Source organism: Bombina bombina, chromosome 3 (genome assembly GCF_027579735.1).
Source record: "Bombina bombina isolate aBomBom1 chromosome 3, aBomBom1.pri, whole genome shotgun sequence".
NCBI lineage: Eukaryota > Metazoa > Chordata > Amphibia > Anura > Bombinatoridae > Bombina > Bombina bombina.
The window spans coordinates 826,484,496-826,509,923 of NC_069501.1; the positions used below are offsets into that span (position 1 = coordinate 826,484,496).

Genomic DNA, 25,428 nt, shown 5'->3' on the forward strand with positions numbered 1-25,428 from the left:
ATAACTCTGGTATTGAGAGTCCACAGAATGGCTGCGTTAGGCTCGAAAAAAGGAGCATAGAGCATATTTAACGCAACTTCAACTCTCGATACCAGAGTTGCTTACGGACGCGGCCAGCCTCAAAAACGTGCTCGTGCACGATTCCCCCATAGGAAACAATGGGGCTGTTTGAGCTGAAAAAAAACCTAACACCTGCAAAAAAGCCCCGTTCAGCTCCTAACGCAGCCCCATTGTTTCCTATGGGGAAACACTTCCTACGTCTGCACCTAACACTCTAACATGTGCCCCGAGTCTAAACACCCCTAACCTTACACTTATTAACCCCTATTCTGCCGCCCCCACTATCGCTGACCCCTGTATATTATTTTTAACCCCTAATCTGCCGCTCCGTAAACCGCCGCTACTTACATTATCCCTATGTACCCCTAATCTGCTGCCCCTAATACCGCCGACCCCTATATTATATTTATTAACCCCTAATCTGCCCACCACAACGTCGCCTCCACCTGCCTACACTTATTAACCCCTAATCTGCCGAGCGGACCGCACAGCTATTATTATAAAATTATTAACCCCTAATCCGCCTCACTAACCCTATAATAAATAGTATTAACCCCTAATCTGCCCTCCCTAACATCGCCGACACCTAACTTCAATTATTAACCCCTAATCTGCCGACTGTAGCTCAACGCTATTCTAATAAATGTATTAACCCCTAAAGCTAAGTCTAACCCTAACCCTAACACCCCCCTAACTTAAATATAATTTAAATCTAACGAAATTAATTAACTCTTATTAAATAAATTATTCCTATTTAAAGCTAAATACTTACCTGTAAAATAAATCCTAATATAGCTACAATATAAATTATAATGATATATCGGAATAGCCAATAGAATGCGATCTCAATCTGATTGGCTGATTGGATCAGCCAATCGGATTGAACTTGATTCTGATTGGCTGATTCCATCAGCCAATCAGAATATTCCTAACTTAATTCCGATTGGCTGATAGAATCCTATCAGCCAATCGGAATTCGAGGGACGCCATCTTGGATGACGTCATTTAAAGGAACCGTCATTCGTCGTTCAGTCGTCGGCCAGGATGGATGTTCCGCGTCGGAGGTCTTCAGGATGCTACCGCTCCGCTCCGGATGGATGACGATAGAAGATGCCGCTTGGATGAAGACTTCAATCGGATGGAAGACCTCTTCTGCCCCGCTTGGATGAAGACTTCTACCGGATGGAGGACCTCTTCTTGCCCCGCTTGGATGAAGACTTCTACCGGATGGAGGACCTCTTCTTGCTCCGCTTGGATGAAGAATTTGGCTCGGCTGGGTGAAGAAGACTCAAGGTAGGGAGATCTTCAGGGGCTTAGTGTTAGGTTTATTTAAGGGGGGTTTGGGTTAGATTAGGGGTATGTGGGTGGTGGGTTGTAATGTTGGGGGGGGTATTGTATGTTTTTTTTTACAGGCAAAAGAGCTGAATTTCTTGGGGCATGCCCCGCAAAGGGCCCTGTTCAGGGCTGGTAAGGTAAAAGAGCTTTGAACTTTAGTAATTTAGAATAGGGTAGGGCATTTTTTTATTTTGGGGGGCTTTGTTATTTTATTAGGGGGCTTAGAGTAGGTGTAATTAGTTTAAAATTTTTGTAATATTTTTCTAATGTTTGTAAATATTTTTTTATTTTTTGTAACTTAGTTCTTTTTTATTTTTTGTACTTTAGTTATTTAATTTCATTGTATTTATTTGTAGGAATTGTATTTAATTTATTTATTGATAGTGTAGTGTTAGGTTTAATTGTAGATAATTATAGGTATTTTATTTAATTAATTTATTGATAGTGTAGTGTTAGGTTTAACTGTAACTTAGGTTAGGATTTATTTTACAGGTAAATTTGTAATTATTTTAACTATTTTAGCTATTAAATAGTTCTTAACTATTTAATAGCTATTGTACCTGGTTAAAATAAATACAAAGTTACCTGTAAAATAAATATTAATCCTAAAATAGCTATAATATAAATATAATTTAGATTGTAGCTATATTAGGATTTATTTTACAGGTAAGTATTTAGCTTTAAATAGGAATAATTTATTTAAGAAGAGTTAATTAATTTCGTTAGATTAAAATTATATTTAACTTAGGGGGGTGTTAGTGTTAGGGTTAGACTTAGCTTTAGGGGTTAATACATTTATTAGAATAGCGGTGAGCTCCAGTCGGCAGATTAGGGGTTAATAATTGAAGTTAGGTGTCGGCGATGTTAGGGAGGGCAGATTAGGGGTTAATACTATTTATTATAGGGTTAGTGAGGCGGATTAGGGGTTAATAACTTTATTATAGTAGCGGTGCGGTCCGCTCGGCAGATTAGGGGTTAATAAGTGTAGGCAGGTGGAGGCGACGTTGAGGGGGGCAGATTAGGGGTTAATAAATATAATATAGGGGTCGGCGGTGTTAGGGGCAGCAGATTAGGGGTACATAGCTATAATGTAGGTGGCGGCTCTTTGCGGTCGGCAGATTAGGGGTTAATTATTGTAGGTAGCTGGCTGCGACGTTGTGGGGGGCAGGTTAGGGGTTAATAAATATAATATAGGGGTCGGCGGTGTTAGGGGCAGCAGATTAGGGGTACATAAGTATAACGTAGGTGGCGGTCGGCAGATTAGGGGTTAAAAAAATTTAATCGAGTGTCAGCGATGTGGGGGGACCTCGGTTTAGGGGTACATAGGTAGTTTATGGGTGTTAGTGTACTTTAGGGCACAGTAGTTAAGAGCTTTATGAACCGGCGTTAGCCCAGAAAGCTCTTAACTACTGACTTTTTTCTGCGGCTGGAGTTTTGTCGTTAGATTTCTAACGCTCACTTCAGCCACGACTCTAAATACCGGAGTTAGAAAGATCCCATTGAAAAGATAGGATACGCAATTGACGTAAGGGGATCTGCGGTATGGAAAAGTCGCGGCTGAAAAGTGAGCGTTAGACCCTTTTTTGACTGACTCCAAATACCAGCGGTAGCCTAAAACCAGCGTTAGGAGCCACTAACGCTGGTTTTCACGGCTACCGCCAAACTCCAAATCTAGGCCTTAGTGTTTTAATTTTAAACAAATGCTTATTTTCACTGTACCTAAATCCTTGAACAGGGTTAAACACATAGTAAAAGTGTCTTACCCAATGTGTTCTTGTGCTATTCTGGTGCAGAGAATGGCAAGTAAATGGCAGATATGTACTTATGCCACTCCTGTTTGTTCAACAGCCATGTCTTTATCAGGAGAAGCTTTTTACCCGGAATTGCAACTATTTAACCCCTTTGCAGATAGAAAAAAGCAAGCATTTGTTTAAAACTAAAACAGTTCAATCTAAACATACTATTTCATGTATGCGCAATAATTTATCTTGAAACATAACAGACAGTATACATAATACCTTATTTCATGCATTCAATTTAAAAAAAAAATTGAAACAAAAACTTTTGGATTAAAAAAAGTAATCTAAACTTTGGAGAACTTTAAGAAAGTCCATTACAGTCATGCAAAAAAATAATAATTATGTATTTATAGCACGCTAAATGGAACCTGTACAGCAGTTTTTTATTGAATATTGCTTTCACTAAGTACAGAAACCCAGCCTTAACTGGAGAAAGGTGTTCTTTCCCTATAGTATTACAAATACTATTTTTGCTCTTTATCAGTGCGCTATCCAAAAACTATTCTGCACTGTTTATAAACAGACCTGAATTATATATATATATATATATATATATATATATATACACACATATACAGTATATATATGTAAATATATAGTCATAACTAACTATAGAAAATATATGGACACACCTTGTGTGCCTGTCCCATTTGGTCAATTTGAAAAGCTCTAACCTACATACATTAATAATACATATATAACAGATATATAATACAATTATTTACGTAATAATTTGATACTATGGGGGCATATTTATCAAGCTCTGTATGCCTGAAGGCTCGCCAGAAACAGAAGTTATGAAGCAGCGGTCTAAACTTGTCCGTCTCCATAACTCTCCATAACTTGTCCGTCTGCTCTGAGGCCGTGGACAGAAATCAACCCGATCAAATACGATCGGGCTGATTGACACCCCTGCAAGCGGCAGGGGGTGGCATTGCACCAGCAGTTCACAAGAACTGCTGGTGCAATGATAAATGCAGACAGTTTATGCTGTCGGCATTTATCGATGTGCAGCGGACATGATACGCTTCTTCGTATCATGTCCGCTCGCACATTGATAAATATGCGCCTATATATTATGTATTTGGTTTTTGCTCCTTTTGCTATATTACTTTCACTTGTTTACAACTGCTTTGCCAGACAAGGGCAAACTAACTTTATCCCCAAGCAGCCACTTCTATTTTTACATATAATTATTATTCTTATAAATTATTTGTATAGCACTGCAATATTCTGTAGCGCTGGTAATAATTTTAATTGTAGCAAATATAGGAATTAAGGAAGATCAGAGAAAATAATTACCTAATAAACCAGGTAATCCTGGAGATCCCTTGTCCCCAGGTATTCCAGTTCGGTTGGAAACTCCAGGAATTCCTTGTTCACCATTGAATCCTGGAAGGCCGGTTATGCCACGTGCCCCTAAACAGAAAAATATGAACCTTTTCACTAATCTCTGATAAATGTACATGAATTGAAGTAAAGCACAAGATAGAAATACAAAATTATAGTTTTTTTTTATTATTATACAAAATCAGGTTAACAGTTACAGTAGATTGATAGAAAGAGAATTGTAATAAAATAATTTGAAAGAAAAAGGGAATATGTCTAAGATTTCTTTGGACATATTCTTTATAAACCAGATTCCTTTGTTATATGATTGTGATCATATCAAGAATAAGACCACATTTCTTAGGAGCAGTAATGGTAAAGGATATGTTTTTTTTCTTTTAATTTGTGTACCTGAGCATTATTTGACTTGTACACATAGTAACAACAGCACATAACATATTCGCAAGTTCACCTTGATATTGAAAGACAACCATCTACCAGCATTTTTTTATTCCCTATAATATATATTTTATAATAGCCCTATTATTTTTATTTAAAGTATGTTTTCTAGGGACATTAAACCCAATTTTTTTCTTTCATGATTCAGATAGAGCATGCAATTTTAAACATATTTCTAATTTACTCCTATTATCAATGTTTCTTTGTTCTCTTGCTATCTTTATTTAAAAAGCAGTAATGTAATGCATAGGCGCTGGACCATTTCTGGTTGAGAACCTGGGTTATGCTTGCTTATTGGTTGGCTAAATGTCAGCCACAAATAAGCAAGCACTATCCATGGCGCTGAACCTAAAATGGGTTGGCTGCTAAGTTTTAAATTACTGCTTTTTAAATAAAGATAACAAGAGCAGGAAGAAAAATTGATAATAGGAGTAAATTAGAAAGTTGCTTAAAATGTTATGCTCTAGCTAAATCATGAAAGAAAAATGTAGGTTTAGTATCCCTTTAAGGCAATTAATACAAATTTTAAATATCATAAAGAATAGTGTGTATTTAATTAATCATTAACAGTTTACCATTTATTAAAGGGACACTGAAGACAATTTTTTTTTCTGATTTCTGATTCAGATAGAGCATGCAATTTTATGCAACTTTATAATTTACTTCTATTATCAATTTCCCTTCATACTCTTGCTATTTTTATTTGAAAAAGAAAGCATCAAAGCTAAGGAGCCAGCCAATTTTTGATTCAGACCCTGGACAGCACTTGAATTTTGGTGGGTGAATTTATCCACCAATCAGCAAGAACAACCCAGGTTGTTCACCAAAAATGGGCCAGCATCTAAACTTACATCTTGCTTTTCAAATAAAGATACCAAGAGAATAAAGAAAAATTGATAATAGGAGTAAATTAGAAAGTTGCTTAAAATTGTATGCTCTATTTGAATCACGAAAGAAAAAAATTGGGTTCAGTGTCCCTTTAAGTATAATCATGGACATCTACAATGTTGGGGAGTGCAAACATTTTTACATACGTTTGGAGTTTAGTTCCTGGAATTGGCAGTAAAAGCACCAATCAATTCAGTCCTTTATAATGTAAAGGAGGTATAAGAACCCTATCCTGAACGAAGAGAATGTTCTATCTTAACTTATTAGACACACAATGTAAACTAATAAATCTCTCTGAAATGGTGCTTCTCTCTTGGCCAAATCTGATTCCATACACCTATGAAATCTCTTCTTAAAAAGGGGTCACTATACATCAGTTTTCCAGTGTTAAAAATGTGAATGTTGAAATAGTGCCATTTTCTCATAAAAAGGGAATCCAAACATCACTTAAAGGGACAGTGAAGTCAAAATTAAACTTTCATGATTCGGATAGATCAAGTAGTTATAAACACATTTCCATTTATTTATATTATTTAATTTGCTTTGTTATCTTGGTTTCCTTTGTTGCCATTGGGTGAACTAATGACAAGAGGCATATATGTGCATCCACCAATCAGCAACTAGCTTTCAGTAGTGCATTGTTGCTCCTGAGTCTACTTAGGTATAATCTTTAACAATGAATAACAAGAGAACAAAGCAAATGTAATAATACCGGTACATTGTTTAAAATTGGATGGTCTATCTGAATCAAACTAGTTACATTTTGACTCTAAGGCACATCTTTCTAAAGATGAATAATATAAAAAAAAAATAACATGGATAGGGCAAGTAAACTGACCATCATTTCTAATTATAGAGATATAACAAGATGAATTAAAAAAATAGCAGTTTTTGCCCGGTCATAAAGGTACTTTAGGACAGTAAATATATATTGTAACACAGTAACATATTATATGAGATTGAAAAAAGACCGAAGTCCATCGAGTTCAACCTATACAAATCTAAAATACTTACAAAAAGCTCCAGTTAAGATTAAATAATCCCACTAAAAGGTAACCCATATAATACTAGCAATCATATCCATGAATTTTGTTTCTAGACAGAAATGTATCCAAACAATTTTTAAATGTATCTAGGGTATTGGCATTCACTACCTCCTTTGGTAATGAGTTCCACAATTTTATTGCTATTAAAGTAAAAACATTTCAGTTGCAGGAGATTAAATCTCCTTTTCTCCAGCCTTAAATTGTGAGCTCTTGTCACAAACAATTTTCTTGGAATAAACAGAGCTTCTGCCATCTCTGTATATGGGCCTTGAATATATTTATATAAAGTAATCATGTCATCTCTCAAGCGACTTTATTCTAGAGAAAACAGACCCAGTTTGGCTAGCCTCTCTTCATAGCTTAAATTCTCCATTCCCCTTATTAGCTTTGTGGCCCTTCTCTGAACTTTTTCTAGTTCTGCAATATTTTTTTTGTGATCGGTCCCCAGGACTGCACTCCATACTCAAGGTGAGGTCTTACCAGGGATTTATATAGTGACAGAATTATGCTTTCCTCCCTTGAATCAATGCCTCTTTAAATACATGCTAGTATCTTAATAGCCTTTGTAGCTGCTGCCCTGCACTGGGCACCCATCTTGAGCTTGTTATCTATTACTACTCCTAAATCCCTTTCCTTCTCTGTTTGGGTCTTGTCCCATTTAAATAATATGCTGCCTGCTTATTTTTACTTCCAAAATGTAGAACCTTGCATTTTCCCGTATTAAATCTTGTTTTCCATTTACCTGCTCATACTTCTAATTTTTGCAGATCCCTTGTAACGAAAGTTCATCCTGCTCTGACCTAATGACCTTACTTTTTTTTGCAGATGATACTACCTTAAATTAGTATCATCTGCAAAAAAAAGAGATGTCGCTATTTAATCCTTGCTCTAAGTCATTTATAAAAATATTAAAAAGAACAGGGCCCAGTACTGATCCCTGGGGGACTCCATGAATTACCTTTGTCCAATCTGAGTATGATCCATTCACTACTACTCATTGCTCCCTATCTTTTATCCAGTTATTTTGTACATGAGCTAACATTTTCAGCTATTCCCAGTCCCTTAATTTTGTGCATTAATCTCTCATGTGGCACTGTATCAAATGCCTTTGCAAAATCTAAGTATATCACATCAACTGATTCCCCATTATCTATATTTTTACTTACTTCCTCATAAAATCTAATTAGATTTATTGTATTTAATTTTCTACAGTATTACTATGGATTGGATATTTTATGGAATATACTGTCTATCTGTACAGACAAAAATATTATATTAATTTCAATAACATTTTTTTTATTTTACACAAATACAGAAACGGTTTGAATTACCACTTACATATATTACAATCTATGTCCAAAATGAATCCTATAATGATTACTATATAGTAAGCAAACATTCTGATTGTATATTTTATGTAATGCATCCTTTAGTCAATTATGTGTGAAGAAATCCTTGCCATATGTTATTAATGATCATGGGGCCAATTTATCATAGTTCGAGCGGACATGATACAATGTAGCGTATCATGTCCGCTGCACATCGATAAATTCCAACAGCATACACATCTTGTGAGCTGCTTGTGCAATGCTGCCCCCTGCAGATTCGCGGCCAATTGGCCGCTAGCAGGGGGTGTCAATCAGCTCAATCGTATAGAATCTGGCAGATTGAAGACCGCAGCCTCAGAGGCAGCGGTCAAGTTATGGAGCAGCAGTCTTTAGACTGCTGCTTCATAACTTATGTTTCCGGCGAGCCTAAAGGCTCGCGCGGAAACCGGAGCATCAAGCTCTATTCAGAGCTTGATAATTCGGCCCCCATGTGTCAATTAATCCTAAGAATTTCACAATTATTGTAACCTAACTTCAGGAATAAGACTATGTAGCAATAATATCCATCTTTAGCATCTGTAGTAGCTGTACTCCATATTTATACTTTAACCAACCTGGTTCTCCTCTGGTTCCTTTGGCACCTGGAAGTCCTGGAATTCCTATTGCTGCACTTTGTTCTCCTGGTTCCCCCTTTTCACCGTCGATACCTTTGAATCCCTTTACACCTATGATATCAGCTCCTGTTTTGGAATACATTCAGATATTTAAATCAGCTTGTGTTAGTGGGTGCAGATTTAAAAAACAAAAAAAACCTTAGCGCCATTTTACCTGGTGTTCCCTGAAAACCTTTGTTACCAGGTAAGCCGTCCAGTCCAGTGATACCTCTGAAGCCAGGGAAACCTTAAATGTTTAAAAATGAGTCAGTACCATATGTTACAACACACCAATAAATGAGTTTCATATTTTTCTGCAAGACTTGTATAGCAGAAATGTTATTTAAGTCTGCAAGATATGTTTGTACATTCATGAATAGGCTGAATAATAAATTTACTTTAAAATAAACTAACAACTTTTATAATGTGCAACGTATTTATTTCACAATTTGGGTATGAAAAGGTGGGTAATATTATAAAACTGAACTTTAACCCTTAAATCTTAGAATATAATAGAATACCTAGAAGTGACCGATAAGGACATAGACCTCATTGTATAAACATAATACACATCTTTGTGGTTTTGTTTTGATATGGCAACATATGAGTACAATTTAAATTCTTGTCATTATATTTTTTGAAAACTGCTTTAAACATTAGAGCAAAATCACCAACCTAAACTTAAATAACTTCATATCACCACCAGAATCTTTTTAAATGTATAACAATGACTTGAATGCTTCTCAAGACTTCCTATGGGAATTTTCTGTAAGTATTCTGTCTGAAACGCTGAATAATTTTCATGGCCTCCTTAAAAATGTCACTTTCTACAACTTGTTTTTGTCAAGGACTTATTAGGCAGTCAATGTTATATAACTGCACTGAAAGAAGGTCATTTATATTTATTGTTTTATTCTTCCATTATTTCTTCTGTGATTTGTACTCTTTCCTTTATGATGCCTATATGGGTTCACAGAAAATAGCAATAATATTAATAATAAGATGGTTGCAACTCATTGTGTAGGAAGGTGTTATAGCCATTATTAACAGTCAATGGTTTGAAGCAAATGTGATCACCTCAGAAGCAACATTTTGGTATTATTACCTTGGAGACCTGGTAGTCCAGGCTTCCCAGTACTTCCTTTATCTCCCGGACTGCCTGGATAACCTGGATCTCCCTGAGACCCTGGAGTACCCACTGAACCATGAAAGCCTATGGAAAAAGGAATACATTCATATAAAGGACTGAATGAGGAATGATAGTCATTAGCTGTAAAACTGGTGTAGAAGATTTGTAAAGAGATTATTTTTAAAATCTTACTTCACACTCTTATAAATCAGTAATATTACCTGGGGTTAATCAGTGCACCTACGGCTAGATTACGAGTTTTGCATTAGGGTAAAAAAGCAGCGTTAACAGGTCCTTCCTAACGTGGCTTTTTTAAGCCCGCTGGTATTACGAGTCTTGCACACACTTCTTTCGCCTTACCGCAAAACGACTTGCGTAAACTTTGTAAAGTCTTTTTTCTATGGGACTTCCATAGCGCCGGTATTACGAGTCTGTCCTGGGAGGCCAAAAAGTGAGCGATACACCCTACCCCGTCAAGAGTCCTAACGCATTTAAAAGTCAGTAGTTAAGAGTTTTATGGTACAACGCCGTAGCAAAACTCATAACTAAAGTGCCGAAAAGTATACTAACACCCATAAACTACATATTAACCCCTAAACCGAGGCCCTCCCGCATCGCAAACACTATAATAAAATTATTAACCCCTAATCTGCCGCTCCAGACACCGCCGCCACCTACATTATATTTATGAACCCCTAATCTAATGCCCACAACATCGCTGACACCTACATTATATTTATTAACCCCTAATCTGCTGCCCCCAATGTCGCTGCAACCTACCTACACTTATTAACCCCTAATCTGCCGCCCCCAACGTTGCCGCCACTATAATAAACATATTAACCCCTAAACCGCCGCACTCCCGCCTTGCAAACATTATTATTTTACAGGTACTTTTGTATTTATTTTAGCTAGGTAGTTATTAAATAGTTAATAACTATTTAGTAACTATTCTACCTAGTTAAAATAAATACAAACTTGCCTGTAAAATAAAAATAAACCCTAAGCTAGCTTCAATGTAACTATTAGTTATATTGTAGCTATCTTAGGGTTTATTTTATAGGTAAGTATTTAGTTTTAAATAGGAATAATGTAGTTAATTATAGTAATTTTATTTAGATTTATTGTAATTATATTTAAGTTAGGGGGTGTTAGGGTTAGGGTTAGAGGTTAATACATTTAGTATAGTGGCGGCGACGTTGGGGGTGGCAGATTAGGGGTTAATAAATGTAGGTAGATGGCGGCGATGTTAGGGACGGCAGATTAGGGGTTAATAATATTTAACTAATGTTTGTGAGGTGGGAATGCGGCGGTTTAGGGGTTATTTTATTTGTCCCCGCCATCTTAAGTACTGGCAGAAAGTTAGCCAGTACTAAAATAAAAGGTAAATTTAAAAATAAAATAAAAAAAATTGCATAGCATATTTACATATGCTGCGGTGTAGGATCCCCCCTTAGCCCCCAACCTCCCTGATCCCCCCCAAACAGCTCTCTCCCCCTCTACCTTACTGGGAGCCATCTTGGGTACTGGCAGCTGTCTGCCAGTACCCAGTTTAGAATAAAATAAAAAATGTTTTTATTTTTTTCTGTAGTGTAGCTTTCCCCCCCATAGGCCAACCCCCACCCCCTCCCAGATCCCTTACAATTATAATTTTGTGTTGTTCCCCCCCCCTTTCTCCCACTTATTGATCCACATTTTTCTGTAGTGTAGCGGTTCCCACCTGCTCCCTCCCCGTGCACGTGCCCGCCCGCCGACCCCCGTGCACGCGCGTGCTCCCGACAACCCCGCCCCCCAATCCCGCCCCCTCTCTCTTCAGTCATCCATCGATGGCCGCCCACCCGCCTCCCACGTCGGCTCCCACCCACCAACGATTGCGGCCATCGATGCCGGTGCAGAGAGGTCCACAGAGTGTCTCTCTCTGCATCGGATGGGGGAAAAATGTTATTGCAGGATGCCTCAATATCGAGGCATCACTGCAATAACCGAAAAGGGTACAGGGTATGTCACTGGTCTTTAAAGACCAGTTTGTGCAAGACGTACCCTGTACGATGCATGTCGTTAAGGGGTTAAAAAGATAAATAATCGCCCTTGCATAACCAACAGAGTTATATTAACACACTTTTTACCTCTGTGATTAACTTGTATCTAAGCATCTTCTGACAGCCCCCTGATCACATGACATTTTATTTATTATCTATTGACTTTCATTTTAGCCAATAAGTGCAGTGTCTGCCATATGGCTGACATGAACTAGCTCTCCCCTGTTGTGAAAAGCAAATAAAAAAGCATTTGATAGGAGGCGGCCTTCAAGGGCTTAGAAATGATCATATGCGCCTTCCTATGTTTAGCTTTCAACTAAGAATACCAAGAGAACAAAGCAAAATTGGTGATAAAAGTAAATTGGAAAGTTGTTTAAAATTACATGCCCCATTTGAAACATGAAAGATTTTTTTGGACTTGACTGTCCCTTTAAATTGTGACTGCCTTGGAAAAAAAGCACTTCTGCCGACAAGTAATCATATCACCTCTTAATAGCCATTTTTGCAGAGTAATCAGTGCTATTTGGCTAACATTTCTTCATAGTTTAAACCCTCTATTCCCATTATTAGTTTTGTAGCCCTTCTCTGAACTTTTTATAATTCTGCAATGTCCCTTTTTAAAATGGGTCCGCATAACTGCACTCCATACCCAAAATTAGGTTTTACCAGGGCTTTATATAGTGATAGAATTATGCTTTCTTCCCTTGCATCTATGCCTGTTTTAATATATAATAGTATCTTGTTAGCCTTAGAAGCCACTGCCTTGCACACTCATTTTTAGCTTGTTACCTATAAGTATGCTAAATCCCTTTCCTGCTCTGTTTTGCTAAGTCTAGTCCAATTTAAAGAGCAGGTAGCCTGAATGTTTTTACTTCCAAAATGTAGAACCTTACATTTACCAATATTAAATCTCATTTGCTATTTACCAGCACATTCCTCCAGTTTTTGTAAATCCCCTTGCAAAGTCATTAATAAAAATATTAAAAAGACAGTACAGTGACTTTCGTGGGTGGCGATCCAAGATGGCCAAAAACCCTGTCGTTCTCTGTAAAATCTTGTTATTGTATAGCAGACTGTGGTCATACCTCATGCCATCCCTTTTTCCCTTAACAGTATAGCTGTTCGGAAGCTCCACAGGATCAGGACAGACACCTCTAGACCGACGAGAAGCGAAAACAATTGGATAATACCAGAAGGTATTCAGTGAGACATAAGGCCTACAACATCGTATATCGCTCACCTTAAAAGGCACCATGAACAAGCCCATCCTAGAGACTGATGACTGGACCCAGAATATTGCTTCTGCACTATCAGCTCAGCTTTTGCCAGCATTCAATAAACTAGAACAAGATGTACAGACCTTGCTAATCCAATCACAGGCACCACTACACACGTACCAGACATCATGGGGCCTGGACCCTCCCTGAACAGCTGCAAGTATGTCTCTACCTGTACAGACAAAAACCGTGCCTGAAGGGCTTCTACCTGCGTCAGTGGAGGCTCCTTCAAACCTGACTAAGACCTATGCTTGTGACTCATAATACTTTTCCCCCAAAACCCACTACAGATAACTGGACCTTGTCTCGAGTATTGAGGGAACAGCTGACCTTCCACCAGATACAGGGCGTAGTGAGGCACCAGTTAGCTCCAGCCACCTACATTGTATCTTTGCCATTAGATCAGCTATATGGGGACCGTGGAGATACAGCTGGACACAGTGGTCGACATATTGGAAGCTCTATCACTGCATCGACTTTGGCCTTGCTTTGGTACTTGAAGCCTGATTCTTTTGCTTTGAGGCGGAAGGGAATAGGTTGAACGCATCCATCTCATCTATATCTAACTAGCAGTTTGGTGTGGTGTATATAACTGATACCTGAGTTCATACCCTGACAACCAACACTGCCACAATACAACAGGCCTTAAGCTAATTCAGGGGCTGCATACATAAATAAAGCTTTACTTTGCTTCCTCTGTCAGTGGATCTGGATACAGACGAATAACAACTCCTGAAGAATTTGGGGAATTCATTCCGGTTCCTTATTTTGTATATACATGTGTGCTGTTGAGCTGACTTTCTTGCTAATAGTTATTTAGATATATTAATGTTAAATGTACTGTTTGGGCACCAAAACATTACCAGGAAATGCCGGGTTATGATAGATCTTGTGCACTTTCTTCAACTTAATTTATTATGCCTGTGTTATAGAGACAGGTTACTTATCATATTATTAGAACTATAGGCACAATACTAAAAGGCTACAAAACAGCTCCATACCTACTTGTAAGTGGGATATAATATTAAAGATATGAGGATGTAGTCTCAAATGTAACCTTATACTGTTCTGACTCTTAAAATGATACTGCTTTCTATAACATCACTAATGCTAGTTATCTGTAATTATAATCTAGAGGATGACTAAACATCCACCTCTTTCTTTTTTCATATTAAAATATAATTGTCCTCTCTCTGTTAAAACTTGGTTAAAAAACTCTGCTAAGTTCTGGAACACCATTAAAGATTACTTCCTAATATACTTATAAATTATAGTACTACCCTTGGTACTTTGGCTAGTAAAATTTTTATGGCCTTATGTTTTGTTTTGTTTCTTTTTCCTATATATTCTGTTTGTTATCAAAAATTGAGAAGCAAAATTATACTAGTTTTCCTAACTATTACTGGAAACATCTTCATGTCATCCTCTTTCATGTTATATAACAAATTAAAATAATATTGTTTCTGCTTCTCTAATTGCAGTTTTTGTTGTTGTTTATGCTTGTTTTAATTAGTTTAAAAAAGAGAAAATCAAGCAATATTGTGAGAGGGTCTATTTAGTTCACATCTTTAACTGGTGATCTGGGAATGTGATCCAGCTAACTCTGTCGCACAATTCAGCTGGATTACCCCTCCATCTTATCTGGAATGAGAGCTACAAAACTGCATATGTCTAACACAGGACTCAAGTACTACCACTATACCAAGGACATTAAAGTATCTTTATTGAGACTACTGTAACATATGCAACTTCAGTGCTGCTTCACTGAAACTATAGTTTATGACTTCTGCCTTGGATACATTGACATTTTCTTGTGTGCATGTTCTCATTCTGTATGCATAACTTTTCTCAATAAAAAGAATTTGAAGAAAAAAAAAAGACAGTACAGTAAGATGCATGAACAGCAAGATGATTATGTATGAAGACAGAACACAAAATTGTCAATATCAGTTTTTTTTAGCTGAATTTGAATTACTCTTGAGCAGGACATGATACAATTAGTGATACCTGCTCTATGTATTAGTAGTGGTAGGATAAGTATGTCATTAATATGTCTTCATATGTACCATAGTATTAGTGTCTATAGCTGTACATATTCTTCTCAAGGAGAAAACATCACTTCAAGCATCATCCTCTACAGTCTAGAAAATCATATTTTATTCCAAAGAATGAACACTCTTGCCTGGATGTAGATGTAAAGGAATCCCTGAGAGAAGGGGAGGTTGAGGCTGCTTTACAATGGTACCTAATAAAGCATGGGTGAAATTATTCAACCATGAAGTCTTCAGAATTTACTCACAATTGCCCAAGACAAATTAAACTACAGAAATATAGAGGCATTTGTTAAACAAATACTATTGCTAAGTGGTATTAAGTATTCTTTTGATGTGTTATATATGTTGCACTTAATATTTTTTTAAAAATACTTTAGGACATCAAGGATGAAGATGCAGAGCATCACAAACCAGAGCCTTTGAATGGTTAAAATAAGAAAATAGCTACTGTAGTTATACCCAGCAGTTTAAAATCCCAGCTTAAAGGGACATAAAAGTGCAATAAGAAAATGCTCTCATGTTTTAGAGTCTTTGATTATGGCACTGTTGTTTACTGGTAAATAGATGAACACATCTGGTGAGACAACGACAAGAGGAATATGTGTGAAGCCACAGATTACCAACTAGCCCCTGTAGTGCATTGCTGCTCCTAAGCTTTGTTAGGTATGCCTTTAACAAAGGTAGAACAATCTTGGAACTGCATGAACCATGAAACTTCAGACTTTCATATCCCTTCAATATACTTTATAGCATGACCACCAATAGTACAAATTGCCTTGTCAAACATTATACCTGCTTGTCCTTTTTCTCCTGGTTGTCCGATTTCTCCCTTCATTCCTTCAATTCCAGGAAAACCAAAATCTCCAACTATTCCTTTTTCCCCAGGAATTCCTTTGCGTCCTGGAAGACAGCAAGCAATACATCATACAATAAGCAAATTCATACACTTTATGAAGAACACCAGTAGACAACAAGGCACAGAACATATATTAAATCTGCATTATACCTTGTATATAAAGCGGCTGACAAAGAACATAGATATATTGGTAGAAAAAATCAGTCCAAGAGAAATGAAAAGGATTGCATTAAATATAGGGTATAATTTTCATTACAATAAGTACACAACTAAAATATTTATTTTTGCTAAATATATATATATGTTGATGAAATAAAACATTTATCTAACATGTAACGCTGCACTGATGAATCAGGAATATTAGACATACATTCCTGGGGCTTTTTGCTGCCTCGGGACAGTGAAGCACTACTACACATGGGCAGAGCTCTTTATACTGTTATTACAAGAAATGTTACACTTAGTGGCAAGTGTGCAAGAACTCCATGCACAGTAACAATACCTGAGACAACAAGTAGCCATAGTAATGTACTTATAGAAGCATGTTAATTGTTTGATTAAAATGTGATTTTCTTAAATACATAGTTTAGTCCAATCTAAGGCATTGTGGACAAAATACAACCTTCCTCCACAACTCCCAAATTAATAGTTTACTTGTGAGAACCAGAAAGGGAGCTTATAACATACTTAATGTGCATTCATTACAAGGTATTGAAAAAAAATATTCGGTCAAGCACTCCACACACATACAATGTTAAAAACACTTATTCCGCAGAATGTATAATTTAAACTCTGCCACCGAAATCCAGTGTTGGTTATGATACAGCTGATCAATCCTCTGTCTTAGGCTCCTTCTATAGCGGGAGCAGAAATTACAATTACTCTAGCCCTGAGTATTCTATTATCCTAAACAGAGGCTAAGCTCCTTCTATTGCGGGAGCTGGTTTACGTTTAGATTACTTGAATGAACTAATAATAGAAACTTGCAGAGGTATCTCCCATAAGTAAGAAGCGTGACTGTGAAACGCGTATCAGTGGGACCGTTATGAGAACATAGTCCCTCTATTTTAATATGCTTACTCCAGCAGCCTGGTTACTTATGTGAAATGTCTCTGCAAGTCCCTAACAATAGTTAATCAAGTTATGTAAACGTAAAACAGCTGTATGTTCCTTTGCCACCTGGAGAGAAATAGTCTGTACCAGAATGTCATCTAGGTACGGAACTACCACAATCACCTGAACTCTCACTATCTACAAAATAACTTAGATAACCATTGTGAAGATTTGTGGTGCCATTGCCAGACCAAAGGGAATCACCACAAATTGATAATCCGTGTTTAGAAAGGCAGATTTGAGGAATTCTGTATGATCCCTGAGAATAGGAATATGTAAATAAGCATTTTTAAGTCTATGGTAGACATAAAATTGACCCTCCTGAACTTAAAAAGTATAGTGCAAATAGTCACCATTTCGAAAATTGGAACTTTAAGAAATTTGTTTTAGATATAAAATGGGCCTGAAAGTGCTTTCTTTGAAACAATGAAAAGTTTGGAATAAAACCCTTAATTATGTTCCTTTAACTGGAGTAATCACTTTCATACCTTCTAGGTCTGATACTCATGCCAAAAAAGGTGTATAATATATAGTAAGGAGGGGCAAGTATCTACAGGTAGATAACAGCAACAAAATACAGTAAAGAGGCACAGAAAGTGTTAACCCCTGAAGAGTATAGTTGCACAATGTAATACTGAAGTCCCTAGAAGGGTATCAGAAAAACTGAACACTCGTTTAATGAAGTAAAAAATGTCTTTTAAAATGCCAAAAAAGACAGTTTAATAGATGAAAGGGTTAAAAATATATAAAAAATGACAAAAGTCTTGAAGAAAAATTGCTCACCACTCCTAATGTTCATAAGAATATCTTTGTGTCTGTAAGATGGCCCCTGGTCAGTGATGGGAGGGAGAGCTGGCTATTTTGGTACCAAAAATGAATCCCTGAGGTCTCCAGAGTAGATTATATTTGCAAAGTAAACATTTCCTCCACAGGTCTGGAAATGCTCCTGATTGTCTCATAGCCTGCTGAATATGAGGACTGGAGTTCTGTTTGTGCATTAGCCAGCAGCAGTAAGTTTTGTAAAATTGATCAAAACTGTATGTGGCTTTAAATGGAGTATACAACTAGGTCCCCATGCTATGTGAAACTTGTGTACATGATCATGCTAATAGCCTGCAGGCTATGAAGCTGCATGGCACTTACCTGTCAGAACTTTTGTCGATCATGCTCACCTTAGTTGTAGAACACTGCTTCCAGTAGACAGGTCCATCTAAGGCAGTGCACGCACAGTGCCAAGGATCTGTAAGTAAGTAACAGCACACTGTAGACCAGGGGATTAGCAGGCATGCCCACATTTTGCCTGGGAGGCTAGTGGTATCTCCACACTGGGAGATGATTTTCACTGCCTGTCTGAACTCCTGTATTCCACTCTGCTTTTTGTTCTCCGAGGAGGTAAATTGGTCTCAATTTAAATTGGTTAGAAAACCCCTATCAAAGTTTTACCATCATTCCTTGCTGGAGGCAAAAATTGAGGGGTCATGGGAAATGTCAGAGGGATTAAAAGCTCTGTTATGTTGGGTGTTTTGCCTCCTCCTAGTGGACTGGACTTTAATCCCACATGTCATGCTCACAGACTCTCATCATCTTGTGAAAGAAAAAATTATAATGTTGCTGTTCAGGTGAAAATCAAAAAAAAAATCTACAATTGTATAATGTACAGTTTTTAATAGAATTAGCATTGGAATTTTTATTAAATGTATTTAAATATTTGGAATATGTATAAAAGGTATTGCAACATGTTTATTTTGTTTTATAGAAGACATATATGTACCTTGTAGTCCACTATCACCTGGCACACCCTCCAGTCCTCTTTCTCCAGGGATATCTATAGTGTCTCCTCTGGAACCTATTGAGGAAGAACATAAACAAAATTCAGCAACATAAAGAAGTTAAATGAGTATGAATGTAATAAAAAAGAAAAAAAAATACATTAAAAAAATAGAAAAGCAAAAAAAAAAAACATTTTCAGAAAAAACAACTTGTCTTAATCGAGCAAATACTGTAATTTATTTTCTTAGACATCTAAATTAATAAAAACTGAATGGACTTAAAAGTGCAAAAAGAAAATTTGTTACAGCATTTTATTATTGCACTGCTGCCTGAATGTATGTATTTAACTCCTGCAAATGGGTTAAATACATATTTAAAGTAATTGCTCCGGCAGCAATGTACTACTGGGAGCTAGCTGAACACTAATAGCGTCAAGTAGCATATGTGCATAGCCACCAATCACCTAGTGCATTGATGGGGCTGAATGTAACTATACATTTACATTGCTATATGCAGGCATCTGTGCAATAATACCATTCTGTGACACATTAGAGCAATTTTTGCACTTCTACAAAACTTTATGATGTAAGTCATAAGAATGTTTTCTTGGCCTGTATGATTTTAGGAAGATGTAGAAGTTACTTAATAATTAATATATTTTGTAGAAAACTGAAAAAAAACACATAAAATATAATAATAATGGACAAAGCATAAATTACATCATGTAAGCACAAATGTTATATTTTTAAAAGTACTTTTCATAGTGTTTGAACATTAGTTTCAAACTAACCTTTATCTCCAAATGTGCCCCTCTCTCCTGGCAGGCCAAACGCACCAGGAAACCCTTGAGAACCCTGCATATGACAAAATAAATAGAATTTTCCAAACTAATACAATATCTTTGAAAAGTTTCAAAAGTATTGAGGGATCACAAAAAAGACAAAAATGAATGAAAAACTCCCGAAAAAAAATCATAACCCCCTTAACAATTTAAACAGATGTTAGCTTCTTATTCATTATACATCACTATCAGTAAGCAATTATTTTGTAGAATTTAACGGCTAGCTTAAGAGTTTTCTGGTAAGCTGAAAAAGCAGCGTTAACAGGTCCTAACCCTGCTTTTTCACTACCGCTGGTATTACGAGTCTTGCAGGTTTAGGGGTACCGCACAATTTTTTGGCCTTACCGCAAACCGACTTATGTAAACTTAGTAAAGTTTTTTTTCTATGGGACTTCCATAGCGCCGGTATTACGAGTCTGTCCTGGGAGGCTAAAAAGTGAGCGGTACACCATACCCCGTCAAGATTCCTAACACATTTTAAAGTCAGTAGTTGAGTTTTACACTACAAAGCCGTAGCATAAAACTCATAACTAAAGTGCTAAAAAGTACACTAACACCCATAAACTACCTATTAACCCCTAAACCGAGGCCCTCCCGCATCGCAAACACTATAATAACAATTTTAACCCTAATCTGCCGCTCCGGACATCACTATAATAAACATATGAACCCCTAAACTGCCGCACTCCCGCTTCGCAAACACTAGTTAAATATTATTAACCCCTAATCTGCCAACCCTAACATCGCCGCCACCTACATTATACTTATTAACCCCTAATCTTTCACTCCGGACATCGCCACAACCTACTACATTATATTTATTAACCCCTAATCTGCTGCCCCCAACATCGTCGCCACCTACCTACATTTATTAAACCCTAATCTGCCGTCCCCAACGTCAACGCCACTATATTAAATTTATAAACCCCTAAACCTAAGTCTAACCCTAACACCCCCTAACTTAAATATAATTTAAATAAATCTAAATAAAATTACTATCATTACCTAAATTATTCCTATTTAAAACTAAATACTTACCTGTAAAATAAACCCTAAGTTAGCTACAATATAACTAATAGTATCTAGCTTAGGGTTTATTTTTATTTTACAGGCAAGTTTGTATTTATTTTAACTAGGTAGAATAGTTATTAACTATTTAATAACTACCTAGCTAAAATAAAAACACATTTACCTGTAAAATAAAACCTAAGTTACAATAACACCTAACCTTACACTATAATTAAATAAATTCCCTACATTAAATACAATTAAATAAATTACATTAAATTAGCTAAATTACAAAAAAACAAACAAACACTAAATTACAGAAAATAAAAAACAAATTACAAGATCTTTAAACTAATTACAAGTTTTAAACCCACTTTTTTCTCTCCATTGACTTCTATGGGGGAATACGTGAACGTGCATGTGATATTCTAAGCTCCGATTTATGTGCTACTTTGGTTACAGCAAAAGCCCAAATCTTTTACTTTTTTTTTTAAAGTTTTTTTTATTTGGTTTTTAAAATTAAAGGTAACAATTGGAGACATGCAGGTCTCCTGCTCAAATTGACATAAACAAAAGGATCAGACACGCAGGTCCGGCCACAACCACAATCAAAATATTGATATAACAGATAACCCCACCACGAAAGGGGAAGGTGACCTTAAACAAGCAGTTCTGACATGTTTTGGGGTGAAAATAGTTCACCCAACTTGAACCCTGATGTGGGCTCTGAATGTGTGGGGGAGCCAGAGAATGAAGTTTATTACTCCAGCCAGTATAGAGGACATTTTTGTACTTTAGGAGGGAAAGATTGTATTCCAGCCATACCTAGAAATATATCAATCTCTCAGTATTCTATAAATATAGTCTAAGACAACTAAACATAGCAACATGGAGGAGATAACATCGATCAGAAGATCACTGAGGGATCTTGAGGCTGTGTCCAACACACGCTGTATTTAGCACACACCGCACTTAGCTCAAACTGTACACAACACTCACTGTACCCAGCACGAACAGTACCCAATACACTCTGTACATAGGGCACATAGCACCCAACAACCTAGTACATACCGTACCTAGCACATTCAGTACCTAGCACACACAGCACCTAGAACACGTAGCACCAAGCACACACAGTACCTAGCACACGCAGTACCTAGCACATCCAGTACCTAGCACACACAGCACCTAGCACACGCAGTACCTAGCACACGCAGTACCTAGCACATCCAGTACCTAGCACATCCAGTACCTAGCACAACCAGTACCTAGCACATCCAGTACCTGGCACATCCAGTACCTGGCACATCCAATACCTAGCACATCCAGTACTTAGCACATCCAGTACCTAGCACATCCAGTACCTAGCACATCCAGTACCTAGCACATCCAGTACCTAGCACACACAGCACCTAGCACACGCAGTACCTAGCACATCCAGTACCTAGCACAACCAGTACCTGGCACATCCAGTACCTGGCACATCCAGTACCTAGCACATCCAATACCTAGCACATCCAGTACTTAGCACATCCAGTACCTAGCACATACAGTACCTAGCACATACAGTACCTAGCACATAGGGCACATAGTACCCAACAACCTAGCGCATACAGCACCTAGCACATGCGGTACCTAGCATGCACGGCACCTGGCACACGCGGCACCTAGCACACGGGGCACCTAGCACACGCGGCACCTAGCACACACAGCACCTAGCACACACAGCACCTATCACACGCAGCACCTAGCACACACAGCACCTAGCACACACAGCACCTAGCACACACAGTACCTAGCACACACAGTACCTAGCACATACAGTACCTAGCACATACAGTACCTAGCACATAGGGCACATAGTACCCAACAACCTAGCGCATACAGCACCTAGCACATGCGGTACCTGGCACACGCGGCACCTAGCACACGCGGCACCTATCACACACAGTACCTAGCACACACAGTACCTAGCACACACAGTACCTAGCACACACAGTACCTAGCACACACAGAACCAAGCACTCACAGTAGCTAGCACATACAGTACCTAGCACACACAGTACCTAGCACACACAGTACCTAGCACACACAGAACCAAGCACTCACAGTAGCTAGCACATACAGTACCTAGCACACACAGTACCTAGCACACACAGTACCTAGCACACACAGTACCTAGCACACACAGAACCAAGCACTCACAGTAGCTAGCACATACAGTGCGTAGCATATACAGTACCTAGCACATACAGAACCTAGCACACACAGAACCTAGCACACACAGCACCTACAGTACCTAGCACATACCGTACCTAGCTCATACAGTACCTAGCACACACAATATCCTGCTTAAACGGTACCTTGAACAAATAGTACCTAGCACAAACATTACCCCGCCCGAACAGTGCCTGTCATATTAGTACTGCAACCTTAAAATCAGGGATAATTAGAGTAGCGCTATCTATGTACAGATAATTACCCAAATATCAAATTACTATAGAGATTATATCTGCCTAAAGTATGAGGCATTTCTATTCCAGATGGGCCATATTGAGCAGGTGGAGCGTCTAACATCAATCAAAGGGCTTTAACTGTTTTTTTTATGAGAACATATCATGGGAGATCAATATCAGGCAAACCCTCTAAGCACAGAACACAGAGTACAGCAAACATCTTGGACAATTTCAGTGGCTACAAACCCTTATAATATTAGGCCTCTGGGAAGTAAGTAAATACCCATCATACTTTGTAATGAGGGGGATAGGGGTATATTGGTGGCAAAATGACGCTCTACTAAATAGAAGTGGGGGTGGGAAATATGGAATCCATTAGACAAAGATTTGAAAACTATGGTATAAGTGTACCAGGAATTCAGTAACAACTCAAATACTTTCTATATAAATATAATACAATGGCTACAGACTAACATAGGAAAACAATTAAATATTCAATCTTGCCTTATGCCTGCCTGAAGTCCTAATTATAAACTCTCCTATGTTTATTAAAGCTGAAGCTTTCTTATTAAACATATACTGCCGCTTTGGCTACTGACAGCAGGCCTCTGGTATTTAGGTGATTTGCACAGCAATGTATATTATTGTTAACTAAGAAATTATAGCTCAAAATGAGAATACTTTCATTACAATACAGGAATACATAGGAGAAACACTATCTTATTAACAGTGTCTGATTAGTACCCAGAGAAGGTAGGAGATATTAACTGAAAGTTACATAACATATGCTGGTAGGAAGCCACAGTACTCTCACATTGAATGTTATCATAGAAGTCCCACATAGTATTCAAAACAGTGCAAGGAGTAAGTATACAAGGGAGGTATGTAACTTTCTCTATAGGTGTCACCCATCGAGTAGATAACGTAGAACAGTTTGTGGTTAGGGTGATACTAGTAAGATCATGTAAAATTGAAAGTAATCAAGGATACATAGCATTTTCACCAATGATAAAAAAGAATGCTGCCAATCTATGGGCATGAAGTTGTATCAGTCCCAGGTAGTTCATGTAGCTTACCCATCATCGGTCCATTCAAACACAAAGGTACTGTTTACCCAATAACAGTCTTGCCAGCAAGGGAAAAACATATAGTCGCTGCTCCTCTCTGTAAGTTCCCACCCTTATAATCTTGACGCTCATCTAGATGAACACTAGTGATTTTACTGTGCCCCGTGTTATGCTGCATGGAGACTGCAGTCGAGGGTGTGTTGTTAATGGAAGTTCTGTCCGCATCCGTTCCCATAGCAGACCTCCGGTCTTCCGCTGTCATAGCGGTCTTCCGCTTCCATATTCTTTTGTTTATGCTGCGCAGCTCTGGTGCATAAGAGCAGTAGTCTTGTATGATGTGGAGAAGAGATCCACAATTTTTTATGTCTGGCGATCCGACCTGGGTATGTGCAGCTACTATGAGGTTCCGGTAGTCGGGTATATCACCCGCGCTGCAGTTATCTTCCCCTTCACCACAAGTGAATAAATCACGGTGCACTGCTTTTGGTCTCTCCAAATTATGCTCCATATTTTCTTTATCCCTGATACTGTAGTGTTCTTCTAATTGCCTTGGGGGCACACGGCGCCACAGTTCTCAAGGTCTGTTCAGATAGCCACGGCCATGATAAGTTGTGGGTAATACCGGCGCCCTCGTGGCCACATTAAAAATCGTAGATTAGAGGTTATGTCTCACCAGATACTTCCAAGTTAGCCCCAAATATACCCAGATAGATTTCTTACTTAGACTTTATATCTATGTTAAGATTTAATTCAGAAAGCAAACAAATTTATAGGGCTATTTGAGGAGCTCCTGTAACACACGTCTTGTCTCCTCCATGGCTAGCTCCGTCCCCCAAATCTTTTACTTTTAACTTGTAAAACCAGCGCAACCCGACTATAGCAAAAATCTTAGTTCTAGTGGAGTTTTCACTATAGTGAAAA

At 37.7% G+C, this 25,428-nt stretch overlaps 1 protein-coding gene across 1 annotated transcript in view; it reads right to left on the reverse strand.

Moving 5' to 3' along the window:
- The window catches only part of COL4A2 (collagen type IV alpha 2 chain), a 406,346-nt gene that overhangs the window by 41,235 nt on the left and 339,683 nt on the right, over nucleotides 1-25,428 (reverse strand). The window contains exons 35-41 of the mRNA XM_053707783.1: nucleotides 19,926-19,989; nucleotides 19,137-19,211; nucleotides 16,189-16,296; nucleotides 10,003-10,110; nucleotides 9,073-9,144; nucleotides 8,859-8,984; nucleotides 4,497-4,613 (exon numbers count right to left, since the gene is read on the reverse strand). Coding sequence (XP_053563758.1) covers nucleotides 4,497-4,613; nucleotides 8,859-8,984; nucleotides 9,073-9,144; nucleotides 10,003-10,110; nucleotides 16,189-16,296; nucleotides 19,137-19,211; nucleotides 19,926-19,989 — 670 coding nt within the window. The remainder of the gene's footprint in view (nucleotides 1-4,496; nucleotides 4,614-8,858; nucleotides 8,985-9,072; nucleotides 9,145-10,002; nucleotides 10,111-16,188; nucleotides 16,297-19,136; nucleotides 19,212-19,925; nucleotides 19,990-25,428) is intronic.